Genomic DNA, 15,347 nt, shown 5'->3' on the forward strand with positions numbered 1-15,347 from the left:
TATTGACCCTAGCACCAGGGCGAAGGAGAAATTGCCAAGACATTTTCATTTTCACCTCCAACGTCAACCATGGGAACGAACCCCTAACTTACGGAGTATGGAGGACCCAGTAGGCGATTGCGTACGCACGCTGCTTTGATATCGACGAGATAGTTTACATAGCAATCGGGGCTAGTGTTAGTCACGCGTGGGAAGGTAGTAGCGGCAGTAGGAAAGTTTAGCTTGGTGAGATTGATGTGCGGCGATTTGTCTAGGATGAACCAGGCCGAGAAGGGGGCCATCCCGATGAATAAATCGCGAAAATCGCAAATTGTCACCCTTTGAACGGCACTAGCAAACGGCACTACTGCTTCACACTACACTACATCCGAGACGAACCTCCGTTCCTGGTCCCGTCGTTAGAAGATCCCCATTTTCCCAGCATCTGGCTAGTTTTCTTGATTCCTCATGGCATCAAGTTAGCGGGAAAAGTACCCCTTCCCCGTTCCCTTGGATGCCTCCCTGCAAGATGCAGGATTGCAGTGGCAGATTTGACAGGTTTACACGTACCATTGAGATAATGAGTGATACGCAGCCTAGTTATTACGGACCCGCGATATCTGACTCAAATGGCGAGCGTCATCGATCCCTATCGGTAAATGCTTACTTTCTATGAAGAAATACCGAACCACCCCACCCGCGCGCACCGAGATAGAGTGGAACGTGATGTGAGTGACAAGTATCCGTAACATACGGATGCAAAGCAGTTTACAGATACATGACAAAGTCGACTGTTACGCAAGACGAACACGAGGTTGTACGAATCAATCGCTCTCTCTCTCATGCCCATAGACGAACCACGGTTGCACGACCTCATGGCAGGAGATGGGAAGGTTCCCGCAGTGGAACCTTCATTCCTCTTTTCCCTTTCGGAACTTCCGTCCGTGCCATGAATGATCAACAGAGACAGGCTACAAAGTCACACAGAGAGAGATGGAGAAGCCGGACAGAATATGACAGAGAGTTGTGAGAGTCAATTCTCTGTGAAAATTGGGACGATTACACCCCTCCGGAGCCATCTTACGAACCGTTGACAAAGCATTGTCGTTTTGGAGGCTCCTGGTCAATGGAGCAGAGCAAAAGTAACAAAAGTAAGTGGTGTCCCCGAATAGCAATAAACACCCCCCAAATGGCAGCGGAGCAACCGCAAGTATCCAGCAAGGCTGCAACTCCACGGCACTGCCTTTTCGCAACCCGACCCAGAAAAGATGCACTCGCCTTACTCATTAACCCAAATCTACCCGCCCCCCTTCCACTCTGACAGGCACACGAACAGCGCTTGATAACGACCCACTCGACCCTCCCCCCTACCCCAGGCGGGTTGGATGCTCCTTGACCACTAGCTATGCCTTCTCCCTGCTCTGAGAGTATCCGTACGGATTACCTGAGTCTTTCCTCTACCACCTTCCCTGAATGTTCGGTTAATGCCGAACAGAAATATTGGAACATCGCCAGATACGGCTCCTCTTCTGCCAATCTGCCCCTGGGGAATATGACCCAAATGCAGACAGAGTAGGCGCAGCAAAGGAAACCCCCCGGTGATATATCTCCTTCTTTGGGCAGAGGTTTACATTCAAGTCCCGAGCCGATCGTAATGACGACACATACTCTTGATCCACAACCTCACATGGGAAATGGGGACGAGAAGAAGAAAAGATTGCAAAGGGGGAAGAGAGGGGATGGAAGACAACGTAGACTGGAGAGAGGACAGAAGTCCCATTGTCAAATCAAATCGTCTCCATTAGACGGAATTTGCTCCGGACCTGGGCAAATTTACGGATACCCAGTTGAGCTGGAACTCAAGAGAGGCCAAGCCAATGCAGGACCTGTGAATGACAGGCTTCGGCATAATGCAGCCCCAGTAGTGTCCTCAAGGTCATGTCCGGACTTCTTCAATAGTATTGAAAATGGTTCAATGCATGTCTTTTGACTGACGGCGGACGACCATCTGACATGGACTGAGCGGAGCTGACGAGAGCAAAAGCCAAAGGACAGATGGCCCAACAAGTAAATTCGATGAAGCCATGCCTGAACCTAGTCGTAGAGGACTTGGAAGGGATGATCAAAGAACAACGAAGAATGTTGATAATGAACTGTCCCGTTGCTAAGTCGGATGCTTTGCACCGGCGAAAACGACATGCATCGAGAACCTGCACGCCCAAGCAACATGGACCTTCGTGTCCGGTACCTGGGGCATGCAACGTAACGAGCCCCAAGCAGAAAGATTCGATGCCTCTTGAGAAGAGCGAATTCCGTATCATCCAAAGACAGAACGATCTGACAAGAAAATGCCTCTATTCAGTCTTAGATGCGAAGCCATCGTCACCGGAGTAGATCGCCAGCTCATTAAACACTACTTATCCGCTCCTATAAGCCTTTTACGATAGAGCCTAACCAGTCGATAACATTCAATGACCAAAACTTATCAGTAAGGTAAAAACAAATCGGAGATCTAGAAAGCCACCTCCCATCGTGCCATGTGGCCATTATCAAAACCGAGCCAGGGGGAACAGTATACTATACTCGAGACGAACAAAGATCGACCTCGATCAATCAACAAAACTCACCAAATCGTCGCAAGCCGTGGGGGCCATCGCCGGGAAAACACTTTCTGGTCCGTGTCGTCGCGGTCATCGTGGTTTTGGTCTTAGTGTAAAAGCTTCAGAAAAACGTGTGCCGTGCGAATGGTTGATGAGACGGATAGTAAGTACCACACCATGTCCGATCTGAATCTTTCCCCCCAGGGTCCGGCGGGCAAGGCTGTGTGGTTTTAGTGTACTTCATAGTGTAGAATCTAGATACCGTCTTAGCGTCCTTCTTACTTTGCGGCCTGCCTCGTTGAACCTCGGCGATTCTTTGCCTGACTTGCCAAAAGTGCGGTGTGAGAGAGTTTTTTGTCGTAAGCAATGCCACTACTCGCGCTTCTGTTTTGCCATATTACACGCCGTCGCGGGCGGCATCTTCCGCAAGGAACATCCCCCTTGAGAGAATGCATGCCAGAGAATGCATGCCAGAGCCTAAAGAACAGTCAGCAGTAACAGGACCTGCAATGCACAGTACTTGTCAGGCCCTTGTGACGTAACACTCAGGATCAGGAGCTTGAGCCCATTTGGGTAGTTTGTCCATTTCGCAAAGTCCTTATTACACATCTTGCACCAAAGGTCAGCGGTCAGCCAAACGGTGATTACCCTTTTTTGAACCCCGTATATCCCCGTGGGCCGTGGCTCCCGTGGCTTCGGAGATGCAAATTCGCGGAGAACCGTACTAATAGTCAAAACAGAGACGGACGCTGAAGAATGTGGAGACTCATGACTCCAATGCTCCATTCATCCTGAAAAAGGGCCGAGCATGCTTGCTTCTCAAATCTTTGAAAAAAAAGAGGATTGGAAATCTGACGGTATCCTCCGTGTTACCAGCAGTCTAACACTGCACAGTAAGCTTGTCGCACCGCTGATCGCTGCGTGAAGTGTATGTAGTGTAAGTATCTCTGAACCTCTGCACAAGCCCGGGCCCCAAGATAGAGAAAGGAAGCTTGTCCGTAAAAGGCGTTTCATCCTCATCACCAGCATACGGGATCATCGCCCTACGGATACGCAGGTTGCAGGCGCACTACATGTATGCCGGGACCGCGTTGCGCAACGGGACACCCCTTCGCCTGCAACGCTAGGGCGGTTCGTACTCGTTATCGTCGTTGCCCATTACCATGGACCATCGCATGGCATGGCATGGTATGGAAGCGTGTATTCGTACGTCTGACCGGGTTCTCTTCCCCCTCCGTAGGGACTTAATCGCCGTCTCTCCTGCGTCCCTCAGGCCTGCAGAAAGTGCAGAACTTCAGTCCTCCAGTCCGTCTCCCCTTGCCCATGTCCCGGACGAACCCTGCGGCCCTGCCTTGCCTTGCCTTACCCTGCCAGCCTGCCCTGCCCTGCCCTGCCCGTAACCTCGTTGAACTTGGCCCCCAAACTGCAACATCCACAGGGCGCAAACTCAAAAAGAATGCAAGACCCCTTGGATGATCCATCCGTATGTATCCCCGACGTGGGAACGGGGTTTTTGATGGAGCAGCAAGCCGTACCTACGGACTGCTGCGTACGCACCCGGCCGGGACAGGCACCACGGACAGAGCCCAGGTCCAAGGTGAAGGCGAGGGAAAGAAAAGAAATGGCGCGGCGGCGGCAGCCCTCTCCCTCTCCCTATCCTATCCGATCCCGTCACCCGTGTCCGTACTCCAAGGATCAAGTCGAGATTTTCGCCGATTGATTACCTCTCGGCCCCCTCCCCGGTCGCCCCCAGAGCGTTCTATCCGTGTCCGTATCTTTACTCTCTAGACCGGACTGAACCATACTTACACCCACCCCTATGCGTGTTATGGCATCGGGCAGAATCAGCCTTGGTCAGAATCTGATATACACACTTCCGCAGGGTTCAGGTCTCCGGGCGCAGGTTTCGCTGACATGCCCTGACGATGGAGTAGTGTAACAGTGTGGAAAAAAGCAGATTTGACAGCGGACGATACACTACACATGGGGAATAGTTCGTGATTTGGTCGTGTTCCGTCTCCCCATGAGAGTTGAGCTTTGATGTTGCATCGGAGAATGTAATGATGGGAAGAACCCCGCGCGTAACGCTGCCTTGCTTCTCTTGTGCCGGCACTGGCCAGAGAAATGCTTACAGGATGCCAGTCGTCAAATGGTCAGCAGCAATTGTTTGGCCCTGAGCACTCCGTTTGGAATGGGCCTGTCTCTTGCTCCTGGGGGCGAGGCCCGTCAAGCCAGCTGAATCACGGATATTGCCTCGTCTTTGGCATTTCTTGTCCCCAGGCTCTGGTGGTCGACCCCTCGTGCCTACCCCCCTTGGAGTCCGAGACTAGTTCGCATATACGACCTTCTCGTGTTCTTCCAGAAGACGTCTAGCAAAACCTCGTACAACCAATACAGGTTAAGTAAGCAACAGCACACAAAAACCGAGAACGGGTGGTGGACACTGGGCACTGGTCCCCGTGTCCGTCCCCCCGTTCAGCCGAACCTTGACCTGCTGCCGCTGCTGCTGCCTCTCCTCGTCATGTGGGGACCTTGGACGCTTGGGAAACCTGAAGGTTTGTGCTTTGCCAAAAAGCGTAGGCCTTCCGCCCTGCGCGGCCCTACAAGCGAAACGTGTGACATGTTCCCAACTGGAGGGTTAGCGCACTGCCCTAGCGGCAGACGGACCCTTGGCGTTGTGTCCCAGGCAGAGGAGTTAACTAGCTGTGCGGCGTGCCTGTGGCCGGTAGGGCGGAAAGTGCGGGATCATTGATCAGCGCGTCGTGGTTGTTGACGCTGCCAGAAGGTTGAAGCCTTTCCCAAACAAGAGGGCATCCCCGTCCTCGACCTCGGCATGTCAGGGACTGGCTGGGAAGAGCCGGGCAGAGAAGAAAGGGGGGCGTCAAAGGGGAGGAGGAGGGGGTGGGAAAAGGGGAGTTTTTCTCAACTTCGCGATTTAGCGCAAGCTGTGAGAGAGAGGGACCAGGTCCATACCATGGTGTGTAAACCCAGGCCAGGAGTCGTGGTTAGTCGCCGACCGTCCCCCCTGGCTCTTGACCAGCCTGCGAGCGATCAATCGCTTCAGGTCAGTGACATCGTCGCCTTGCCGAATTGGGTTATAGATTCGGGACAGGGAAATGAGTTGCTATCGCGGCCTCTCAACCCCTCATTTTGCAGCTTCATCATCGCCGTTCTAAAGCTGTCAAGGAATGAGGTCCCAGGTACCAGACGGGAGGTTCTGCCGAGATTGAACTCAAAAATAAGCACATGAAACCCCGCCGTAGCTAACTGCATTCAAAGCTCTCCCTCGACCGGGTAGTGGTCCAGAAAGGAGAAAGAAAGCGCGTGTGTGCCTGTCAGAAAGCCAAAAACAAGACAAAGGTTTATCAAATAGCGATACATCATAAAGGGAGCCTACGCAATGCCAGGTTGGAGGTTCTACCAAAGGCTGAATATGACTCGTCGAGAACGCTCGCAACCTCCTGGACATTGCTTCTTGCACTGCCACACTCGTGCCGGTGATCCAATGTCGAATTCAGAGTAGAGGTATCCACAAACAGGGCCGGCCGGTCGGGGACAGAGAGGGGGCCACCGGGGGGGACAGGGCCATGATGCCAATCTCCCTAAAACGGGGGCGTCGCGGGATTTTATGTAGTACCCAGCAGGAAGGGAACAGTTTAACAGCTAATACCTGTGCAATCCGTGGGAGAGGTCGTCGTCCAAGGATGGGGGCTGCAAGGATAGACGAAGGAGATGATGGTTAGGGCTTCCGGCAGTCGAGACGCCGGTGACGGGACTCCAAGAGAGCAATACCTCCGGCCGGGGCACCGCCGGCTATTGGCTGTGGCCCGGCGAGGAGCACGCGTAACCCATGGAACGCACACGGAGGCCCAGGGGCGGATGGGCAGCGCTTGTCCGTCTGGGAGGCCATCGACGAGCCGTTGCCCACCTGGTGCGACGCCATTGCGAACCCAATGCCGTGAGCGTGGTGCCTGCAAGGGGGACCATAAGGCTAAACTCTCCTCAGTCAGGAATTGTCCTTGTTGGATGAGGATGACTACTGAAATCTTGCTGTTGACAGAAACTTGCTTCATCGTGGGCAGCTTGGTATGTATCCCATAGACCTGCCTGCCCCTTCGAAAGGGGCCCAGGGGGCTGCTGCTTTGGCAACTTTGTCAATGCTCCGTGTGTGTCCCCGCCGCCACTCTACCGTTACCTCCGTGGACCGCGTAAGCACCGAACGCCAGCCGGGAAAGCGACAAATGGACAATGAAGCAGTACGACAACTTCCCGGCCGTTCACAACAAGTGTCCGGACAGGTCCAGGAAACATGCGCGTCGCAAGTTGATCTCTGCTTGCCTGCGTTGTTCCACTCGCGCCGATGGGAGGTTCCATCCCGGGTGTTACTGCTCCGGCATGGCTGATCGCTGGGCGCAGCTCGTTTGAACTGGAGATCTCAGGGGTGGGTTCGGTTGGCATGGGACAAAGACCGATACTCCTTGACGACTGGCTCCCCTCTGCCATGCTTCCATGCCGCCATGCCTCTCGATCGTCGCTTGATGTGAACCACCTTGGCCAGAAGAATGGCACTCTGATGATCTCGGTTGACCGGAGACACCCATAGTGTGGCCGATGGGGGCCCTAGTGTCTAGCCAGCCCAACTGGCCCATCTCCATCATCCCTAGGCGGCTGAAAAAAAAAATAGTATAGGTGGTGTAAGTAGAGGCAGCCGCAGCCAAGATGAAATCTAGGTTTCCAAGACGCCACCACCACCGCCTGTTCGGCGCAATTACACACTTCAGAACCCGAGGCATGGCCCTGTTCGGTTTTTGTCCTAGTCATGCCCCTCGCCCGGTGCTACCGCGGGGCCCTTTGGGCTTTGGGGCCAGGACGGCAGATCATCGCCGTCGATCCAACCAAAAGTCTCCTACTGAGGACCACTGTCGACGCGCCTGTCGTGCCCAATAAGGCTTCTCGACAGCGAGTCAAACTGCGCGACCTTGTCATGCAACGTCGTAGACTTCATATACGGCTAGTCATTCGTGGGCCTCTGTACTCGTATACCCACTTTGTGGTACGTGATGGTGGCACGACGTCTCGCGCAACTTGGAAGCGATCTTGTTCAACTCCACGCAAGTTAAGCGTCGAGAGCTGAAAAAGCTGGTAACTAAATGCTGACTGGAAGGGATCACCGACATGAGCTGATGACAGGCAGCCAGGCGGGTAGGCCACGCAAACTTCCGAAATCCTTCTAGGCCGCTTCCATGCGCTTGCCGAATGGGGCACTCCCTCCGTCCTCGCTCCGTGTCCCGATGAAGAAGCCATGCCGATTTTTAATTTTCCTTCACAATGCTGACAATTTGAGTGTAACGACCCTCGACTTCGCACAACGCCATGCGGGTTACACGCAGTGGCCAGGCTTCAGCCGCGGATCTAGATGCAGCAGAGCCCCGGAACTATTGAAAATGCTGGTAAAGACGTGCTGATGCCTGTCCTCAAGACACGAGAATGACGAAACTCTTTGGACTTTTGAAAGTTATCCTCTTTGGTAGTGAAGTGGGGGCCCATATCCAAACCAGGTCCCATTCACCGGGAGTTCGTGCCGTTGTACCCAAGGCCACTGATGCTGCGAATTCCTCAACCCGTACTCCGTACTTGTTATGTAGGCTCTTGCGACTGTCAAGGTGGGCTTGATGCCGGATGTTGAGTGAGTAAGTGACGCAGCATTCCCAAATAGTTATCTGTTGCTGAGGAAATGACTGATCGAGACAACGGGGGTGGCGATGCTGATAGGGATGGATCCGAAAGGCAGCAGATCAGCTTCAAGTAAAGAGTAACAACCCGGAAAGAGTCAAATCGACCAAGCTATCAGCCCTGTCAGGACCAAGTGGTATCACTCCGCGTGCCAGTTTGAAGTTCCGAACGCCTGCCCCCGTGCCCGCTAAAACCGACACCTCGGTACGGGCCCCGCTTCGCCCGGCGGACGACCGACTGATTCGGAAGCCTGACCGACCACAAGATTAGCTTCACCTCCGTACGGACCTTGGCATCGTCTCGTGTTCCGGAGGCTCTGTTGTGAACCTACCGGACAACCATACGGCCGACACACCGCTTCCTCGATGCCTGTCTCTCATCACAGCGTGTATTCGCCTTTAGGTCACAAAGTGTGAACGAAATATGCCCGAGGCACAGTTGATATTCCCTGCTATAGCCCCCATCCGATGTCAGCTTCGCTACAGCGACGAAAGAGCCTTTCAGCACGAGGCGTAGCAAGCCGGATCGCTTGTGTGGCAGGTAGCGTGGGGAGGACGTCAATGTCCGAGGGTCGTTGGAGAGAGCGAACCAACCGTGCAGATCTTAGTAGACGCAAGGCTGATATGAGTGAGGCGCCTCTATCGTAGCTTGTAGCATTGAATAATGGCTTCAATGATGCCGGTGGAATTGAATTAGGACCCCAAAATAAGCTGCAGATTTTGCTGCTATACTACAAGGATCTTACTCTGATGCGCATGAAGTGCAGAGTAGGAGTTCGCAGCTGGCCGTCACGGAGCAAGCCATGCCATCTGACAGATTCGAAAACCGATAAACGCCGTGGGCCATTCCATCGTTCCGGAGGGAGCTGCAGTCGATGTTGTCGAACCGCCTATCCGTTGGCTGCGGATTCTGGCCACTCAAAACGTTTCCCCTCAATGCTAGTCCACGGAAGGACTGAGTTCCTCATCTTTTCGTTGGTCCAAATACGCACCAAGACGAATAAAGGATCTTGTGGACATGTCTATTGTACCGTGATCGATGCTGTACCTGAACGGCACAGTTCCTGCTGAGTGACGGCTGAGAGGGGTACGGAGCGGGGAGATATGCTGTCAGGCCTTAGCGGCCGCATCCCAAGGGAGACGGGTAGGTAGGTACGTAGGTAGGCCTAAGTATTGCGAAGATTCCCTCGCGATTCTCGTGCTGTTATGTCTGACTTCCTCGCATGATATGGCCAAGCGAGCGAATGGTGGCTGGGGTTATGATCTTGCAACTGGATCAAGTGTGAGTCAGGTGAGAGGGGAGGCGGAATCGACGGGCGTCTGCATGCGCCGCAAGAGATATTGGCGTATTGACAATGGGAGCGTTTATGCCGTGCCTTAGAGTTGCGAAACCTTGGGCTTCAAAATCGTGACGACGCGCATGAGTTAATCATCACGGCGCAACCTGAGCCGTAGCAATTGCGAATGCAGGTTGCCTCGGCCTTGCAGGCCATGTTGGGACGTTGGTGTTTTCGCGGCCAAGGCTGCAGTTCTTCACCGCCAGCTGTTTGCCTAATATTATCCCAGTAAACAAAGGATGCTTCGAAGATGACAGCTTATAATCCTGGCAACTATTAATTGTACGCCTTTGAGTCATATGACCGCCGTAGGACGCAGAAGAGGTCATAATGGAGGGGAGGTGGTTCGTGAAGGAAGTTGAAGTTACCGACACAGCGGGCATGGCCCCGCCCCTTGCTCGCCGGCCGTCTTGCAGACTGCGTAGACCAACTAGATGTCATGACAAGTCGGCCTGCTGTACATGTAATGCCAGTAGCTCTGCTGAGCAGCGGCGTAGAATGCATCAGGCAATGGGGCATACAAAGAGAAAGAAAGGAATACCTAGACCGTTAGTGTTAAGGCGTCTGAGACATGGATACAAGCAACGGTGCGCCTTCATCCTTCTCAGCACGCCACTTTGATGGTACTCGCGGTACTCTACTTCAAAGTCGAGCCTTGCCGGCCGGCTTAGTCCACAATGTGCTGCCGTCGCATTGTCTCGTGTCAGCATGTGTATGCATGTCGCCGGAAAGGGCAACGCCACATCCATACCCGTCGATATCTGGTCACTGTCTGTTCAGCCCTGTATCCGTAGGTACTCGCGGCTGCTTGCAGGTCTTCGGTTCCAGGATGAGACCGTAGCGCCCGGTCACCGCAGGGCGCGCATGTCTTGTATTTCATCGGGCTGACTACCAACCGGCATTGTTTGGGATTCCGATAAGCTGCCTGGACTTGTGGAATTGAGATGATCGTGCATGCCTACGTTTTCGCGTTCTCCGCTGCAACAGCACGACGTTGCGGGAGTCCTATTCATGGAGATATAGGTAATTCGGCTATCAGATGGGACACAGAGTGAGACTGGACCTGGCTTAGGTACAACGATGCCTCGGTGGGCTGAGAGTGTAATGAGTCGGTTCGGATTACCTCTTGTCTCAGCTAGGTATTGCCCGCGGCAATTTCCCTTTACTCGCAGGGCTTTAGCTAGATGTCGCGTGGCTTGTCGTGGCGGCCTAGACTGACATGTTGTGTACTTAGTGATGTATGTACAGAGGCGCCGACGAAGCAAGTTGATTGGGACTGCCTGGCAGCTTTGGTGGGCGATTGGATAATCGGCGAACCTCTCACAAGACGGACAGATACTGTACCTAGACCAGGGGCCCAAGACATCGAAATCGCAGGGCTACCGTGTTCGTCCAAGTGGATGGTGTTTATCAGTTCGACAATGGCAACCAAACCGGCAGGGAAAGGCTCGATAGTCCTCGTCGAACTGCCAACACCCTTTAGCAGTGTTCTGTTATTGCCTCTCTTCCGCACCCTCCATAGCAAAAACCATGGAGCAGAAACCATGACCATCCTGGCGGGCACGACGGGTTAGAGATTAAGCTTTAGCACCGCCCCACGGGACTGTCCCTTCCTGTTGTCGATGACTCTGCTCGCTGGAATGACAGCCAGTCAAATGAGGATGACGACGCCGGCACGGCGTATCGGGAACGCTGTCCAAACGCCACGCAGCCAGGTGATTGATTACCTGGGGACCTGAAAACTTCTCCGGAAGGATGGTGATGTAGATACAGGACCCTCTTCCGCGCCCGCACCCACCTTCCGAGATGTCGTCCGGGTTGCTCTTCAACCTGATGCGGGCGTGCCGGTTTTCAGCAACCCCAAGCCATCATGCGAACGGACCAGGCCGGAGGTGAATGGGACGTCCGCACACGTCTGGACCTGCGACCGATCGATGGGCAGCTAGACATCGCAGGGAAACACTGCCCTCTTTCCATTGCCTGAGCTATGCCGCGACATTTGACATCCAAGTGTAGGTGAGTTGAAGACCAGGTTCAAAGTAGGATATTGGTAGCAGTGCCCAAAGAATTGGGCCCTTGGCATGGTCGCTAAACGACTAGAGAACTCGCTCTGAAATCAGCAGTCATGAACCAACAGTCCTGAAGCCCAACCCTCACTTTGCAGTCCGCGCCACAGTCGTCACCAGCCCTTGAACGTCATCGCCGTTGAAGAAAATTTGATCTTGGGCATGCGGCCCTGTCTTCGATCGATGCATTGTGGCCATGACATCTAGCTACCTGTGCCACCCAGCTCCCAGCTCCCAGCTCCCAGCGATGTGGTGACAAACCACTCGAGTACTTTGTCAGGTGCTAGCTGGAAAGGTGAATCGTGGTCTTGGCTTGGTAACTTGACTTGAGATGGCTGTAGCCTTTGATGGCATGTAGTGATTATGGCGCCTAGTGAGCGTAATGCGAACAATACGGCCGAGAATGATGGTTGTGTGGATAACCAGCGTGCCTGTTCTGTTTCTCCCCCGCAATAGAGTTGTGCTTCTCCGATACCTCCAGAGGCAGTCATTTTTTGATTGGCTTCTGCCACAACTTGAGCTTAGGAGAAGCGCAGTTCGGGAGGCAGATTTGAAATTGTTCCCGAGGGATAGCGTCCTGCAGCCTGCTTACTGTCCATGGCAGTGGAGTCGATCGTTGCACTAAGATGCCCACGCTATTCCAGGCGTCCGTATCCATAGAACTGTTACTCGAGACCGCACCGGAGCACATTGTGTTTCTCAAGTCCACATTGCTTGCGCTGCACCACTCACATAGGGAATGGACCGTTGCTAAGAACAGCACTGGTGCCGCCTTCTCTTCGCTCAGCATCCTTAGCATCGTCCGTCTGAAGTTCTGCCTCTCCATCATTGGATCGCTTCAAGGTGAAGAAGGTGTAGACACCGCACGCGCTCTTGAGCAATCTGAGCTTGGCCGCTAGAATGGCAGATCTTATTCGGCCCACAGCAAAGATCGGCGGGGGGTCTGATGCCCTACGGACATTGGGATTGTTGATTCCCATTGCTTGTCTTGGATCCTTAGCTGGGGCTTGCAAGACCTGGAAGTTTGAACCGTTAAACCTCGACTCTCTTTTGCATTTTAGGATTGACTGTTGAGATTTCGATATCGTGTCAGCACACCGTGAGAGCAGAAAACGGAAATTCTCCATGGATAGAGTCGAAGTGGGTAAGAAGACCCGTTGGCGTGCAAGGAGGCACAGAGAGGTATGGAGTAGAGATGAGCTTCGTTCTCACCGAGGTGAGTTTTTTTATTTCTTTCGGTGTGCTTATGTTCTACAGGAGCTTTGGGCACCAAAGCCATCTACTCTGTATCCGTACGGATAGTGGTTCTGACTCGGCTGATCCCATGCCTAGTGACTCGTCTCGAACACGAATCGAAAGCCATAATAGGTAGGTATTGAGGTAGGTATAGCGGGCATCGAGCCTTGCGGAGAGGCTAGCGGCTGCACTCACACCCCGTGGCTGAGAAGCTGTGGCGCAAATTCCAATGGCCTATTGAAGTGTCATGGAGGCCCCAGTTTGAGGAAGACATGCTTAGCCTATGGCGTGTGACTAAAATGGGCGATCTCAGCGTACGTATTCGTTCGCAATCAAGTGTACAAGTAGCTCATGCCGTCTGAACGTCGTGGTCCCCTTCGTTGTCCCCTTCGTTGAGTCGTAGGGAAGTCATGCGCCTAAACGCCAATTGCGAGGCTTCGGCAGTTGCAGCCTTTAAGGGGTAAGGCATAGCCAAGCTCCATTTTGTTGCCAGTTGAGTGAATGGGTGTGCCAGGCTCCCCCCGCGGGTGTCCGGGTACTGAATCAAGACAGGTGCCATGGGACTCATGGGAGGATACACTAGATCACAGGAGACGGACTGGAGCTTTTGGGTGGTCGAATCGTACGCTATGTGTGCAGTGCAGTAGACGAAAGCTTGGGCTTTCGGGGATGGCTGCATGGGTTGGCGAGCCTGGCAATGTTTCATGCCATTCTGGTCGTGGATGGCCCATTGGATGACGGGACTCGGGGGTCGCTCCAATACGGAAGCCATCGCCTTGTCACCCATCGGAGCGACTCCATCAAGCTCCATTACACTGCGCTGCACAGCCTTCTTCCATTCTCCAGTTCTCCCCCAATCTCCAGTTATCAGGACGTCCGAACCCGCAGGCCCCTAGGATTTGGGTCTGAATGTGCCGAGGCATGGAATTCCAGCTGTCCAAGGTCCGGCCCCTTTGCCTTGCATCTCTAACGGTGTCACACCATGATAATGGCCAATGAGGCCCCTTGAAAAGGCACAGGGCGGACAGGGAGGCCTTGAAAGGCTTCGAGTTGAGATACCAGAAGTAGCAAAGAGCCTCATTGTTGATTCTTCATACTCGGTAGGATTCTGAGTTTTGACAATGGGGTCAGCGTTGCTGCCTTCCAAGTCTGATAGGATTAGGAGGTGTGTTTCCGCCCGTGATCTCGGTGCTCTCGGTGGAAATGTGGAGATGCTCAATATGAGTCGCGGGCTCTGGTGACGTGCAGTCTGTGAGGGGCGATGAAGCACTGGCGTCTGGCGGCGGCGGTTTGAGGTTCAGTGGCGACGCTCTGGGGTTCTCGAGATGGCTGGTCTGGGGTCGTTGTCCTCTTTAGGCCTTTCAATCGGCATCCCGGTTCGTTCAGTACCTGCCATTGTCCATATGTCCCATTTGCATTGAATTTGCAATCGTATCCGTACGCACTTCATCACTTCGGACACGCAGTGATGGTTCACGAGATTCGTCCAAAATGCCTCCCAGAAAGCTTCCCGAGTATAGCCTGCGGTAATGTTGATTCAGAACATGTAGGCGCTGCGTGTCCTTAGCAAGAGCTTTTCTGCCATCGCGCACAGTGGTGCAATCCGGCTCGGTCAGTTCAAGAGGCCAAGCCTCCAACTCGATATCGTTGCTCGAATAGCTACAAACTTGTATAAGCCTCGCTGAAGGTTAACATAGTTTTTGCAATGTTTTCCAAATCGTCGAAATTATGATGGTTACGTCCGTGGTAGCCCCGTAATGCGGCGCCAATCTGGCTGCGCTATCTTCATGTATCCCGGCGGCGTATGTCTATTCTGCCCAGCGAACGCCATTCGCAAGTCGACCTGGATTTGAACTAGACCCTCTCATTAGAGCAGAACGCACAGAAGTAGCCGGACCATCGGCGTCCTCGCGGCCGTGAGTGCTAGATCGACGTGAGGTAGGCTTCGGAAACGTCAGTCCGAGTTTCGAAGCTTTCTTGACGTACAAAGTATGAGTAGAGCTGTCTCGTTCCTGGTCGAAAATGCAACCATACCTCCAGAATCCGAGTACCTATTCTCTAGTCACTTTTGAATGGCAATGAGCCTGCAGGAAGTTCTATTGCTGCCGCATTTTGCTTCGACATTGGTGAAATCCGTGTTCACGGCCTTGTCCGGGTCCTGACTAAGTATTCCGTACAGATACTGTACAAGTTGAACCCACGCAAGCGTGTTGGAGTGGCTCGTGCGAGCAGGATCTACGCCCTATCTCCGCTTGGGGCACGAGGGAGTACGAATACCCCTGTCGACAGGCCGACAGACAGACGCCAAGTTGGAGGCACGAAGCTAAGCAAGCCGCGGCAGCGAGGCCCAAACGGTGTAGGGCTGAGGAGGTGGCTTTGGGGTTGGATTTCCGCCAT

At 53.6% G+C, this 15,347-nt stretch overlaps 3 protein-coding genes across 3 annotated transcripts; all 3 read right to left on the reverse strand.

Annotated features, from left to right (window-relative positions):
• Nucleotides 1-1,059: 1,059 nt before the first annotated feature.
• On the reverse strand, nt 1,060-1,365 carry CPAR01_13330 (uncharacterized protein; the record flags this gene model as incomplete). Its single annotated transcript, XM_060497584.1, has 1 exon — nt 1,060-1,365. A coding segment is annotated over one exon (306 nt), but the record flags the coding sequence as incomplete, so codon positions are not given.
• Nucleotides 1,366-12,235: 10,870 nt separating this feature from the next.
• Nucleotides 12,236-12,694, reverse strand: CPAR01_13331 (uncharacterized protein; the record flags this gene model as incomplete). Its single annotated transcript, XM_060497585.1, has 2 exons — nt 12,236-12,335; nt 12,447-12,694. 2 exons carry the CDS (start codon nt 12,692-12,694, stop codon nt 12,236-12,238), a joined length of 348 nt encoding a protein of 115 aa, XP_060343978.1.
• A 605-nt stretch (nt 12,695-13,299) lies between these two features.
• CPAR01_13332 (uncharacterized protein) lies at nt 13,300-14,608 on the reverse strand (the record flags this gene model as incomplete). The annotated part of the gene is made up of 2 exons (XM_060497586.1): nt 13,300-13,842; nt 14,396-14,608. Coding segments are annotated over 2 exons (756 nt in total), but the record flags the coding sequence as incomplete, so codon positions are not given.
• Nucleotides 14,609-15,347: the final 739 nt, after the last annotated feature.

The sequence above is a fragment of the Colletotrichum paranaense genome, assembly GCF_030867605.1.
Source record: "Colletotrichum paranaense strain IMI 384185 chromosome Unknown Scaffold_12.1, whole genome shotgun sequence".
NCBI classification, from domain to species: domain Eukaryota; kingdom Fungi; phylum Ascomycota; class Sordariomycetes; order Glomerellales; family Glomerellaceae; genus Colletotrichum; species Colletotrichum paranaense.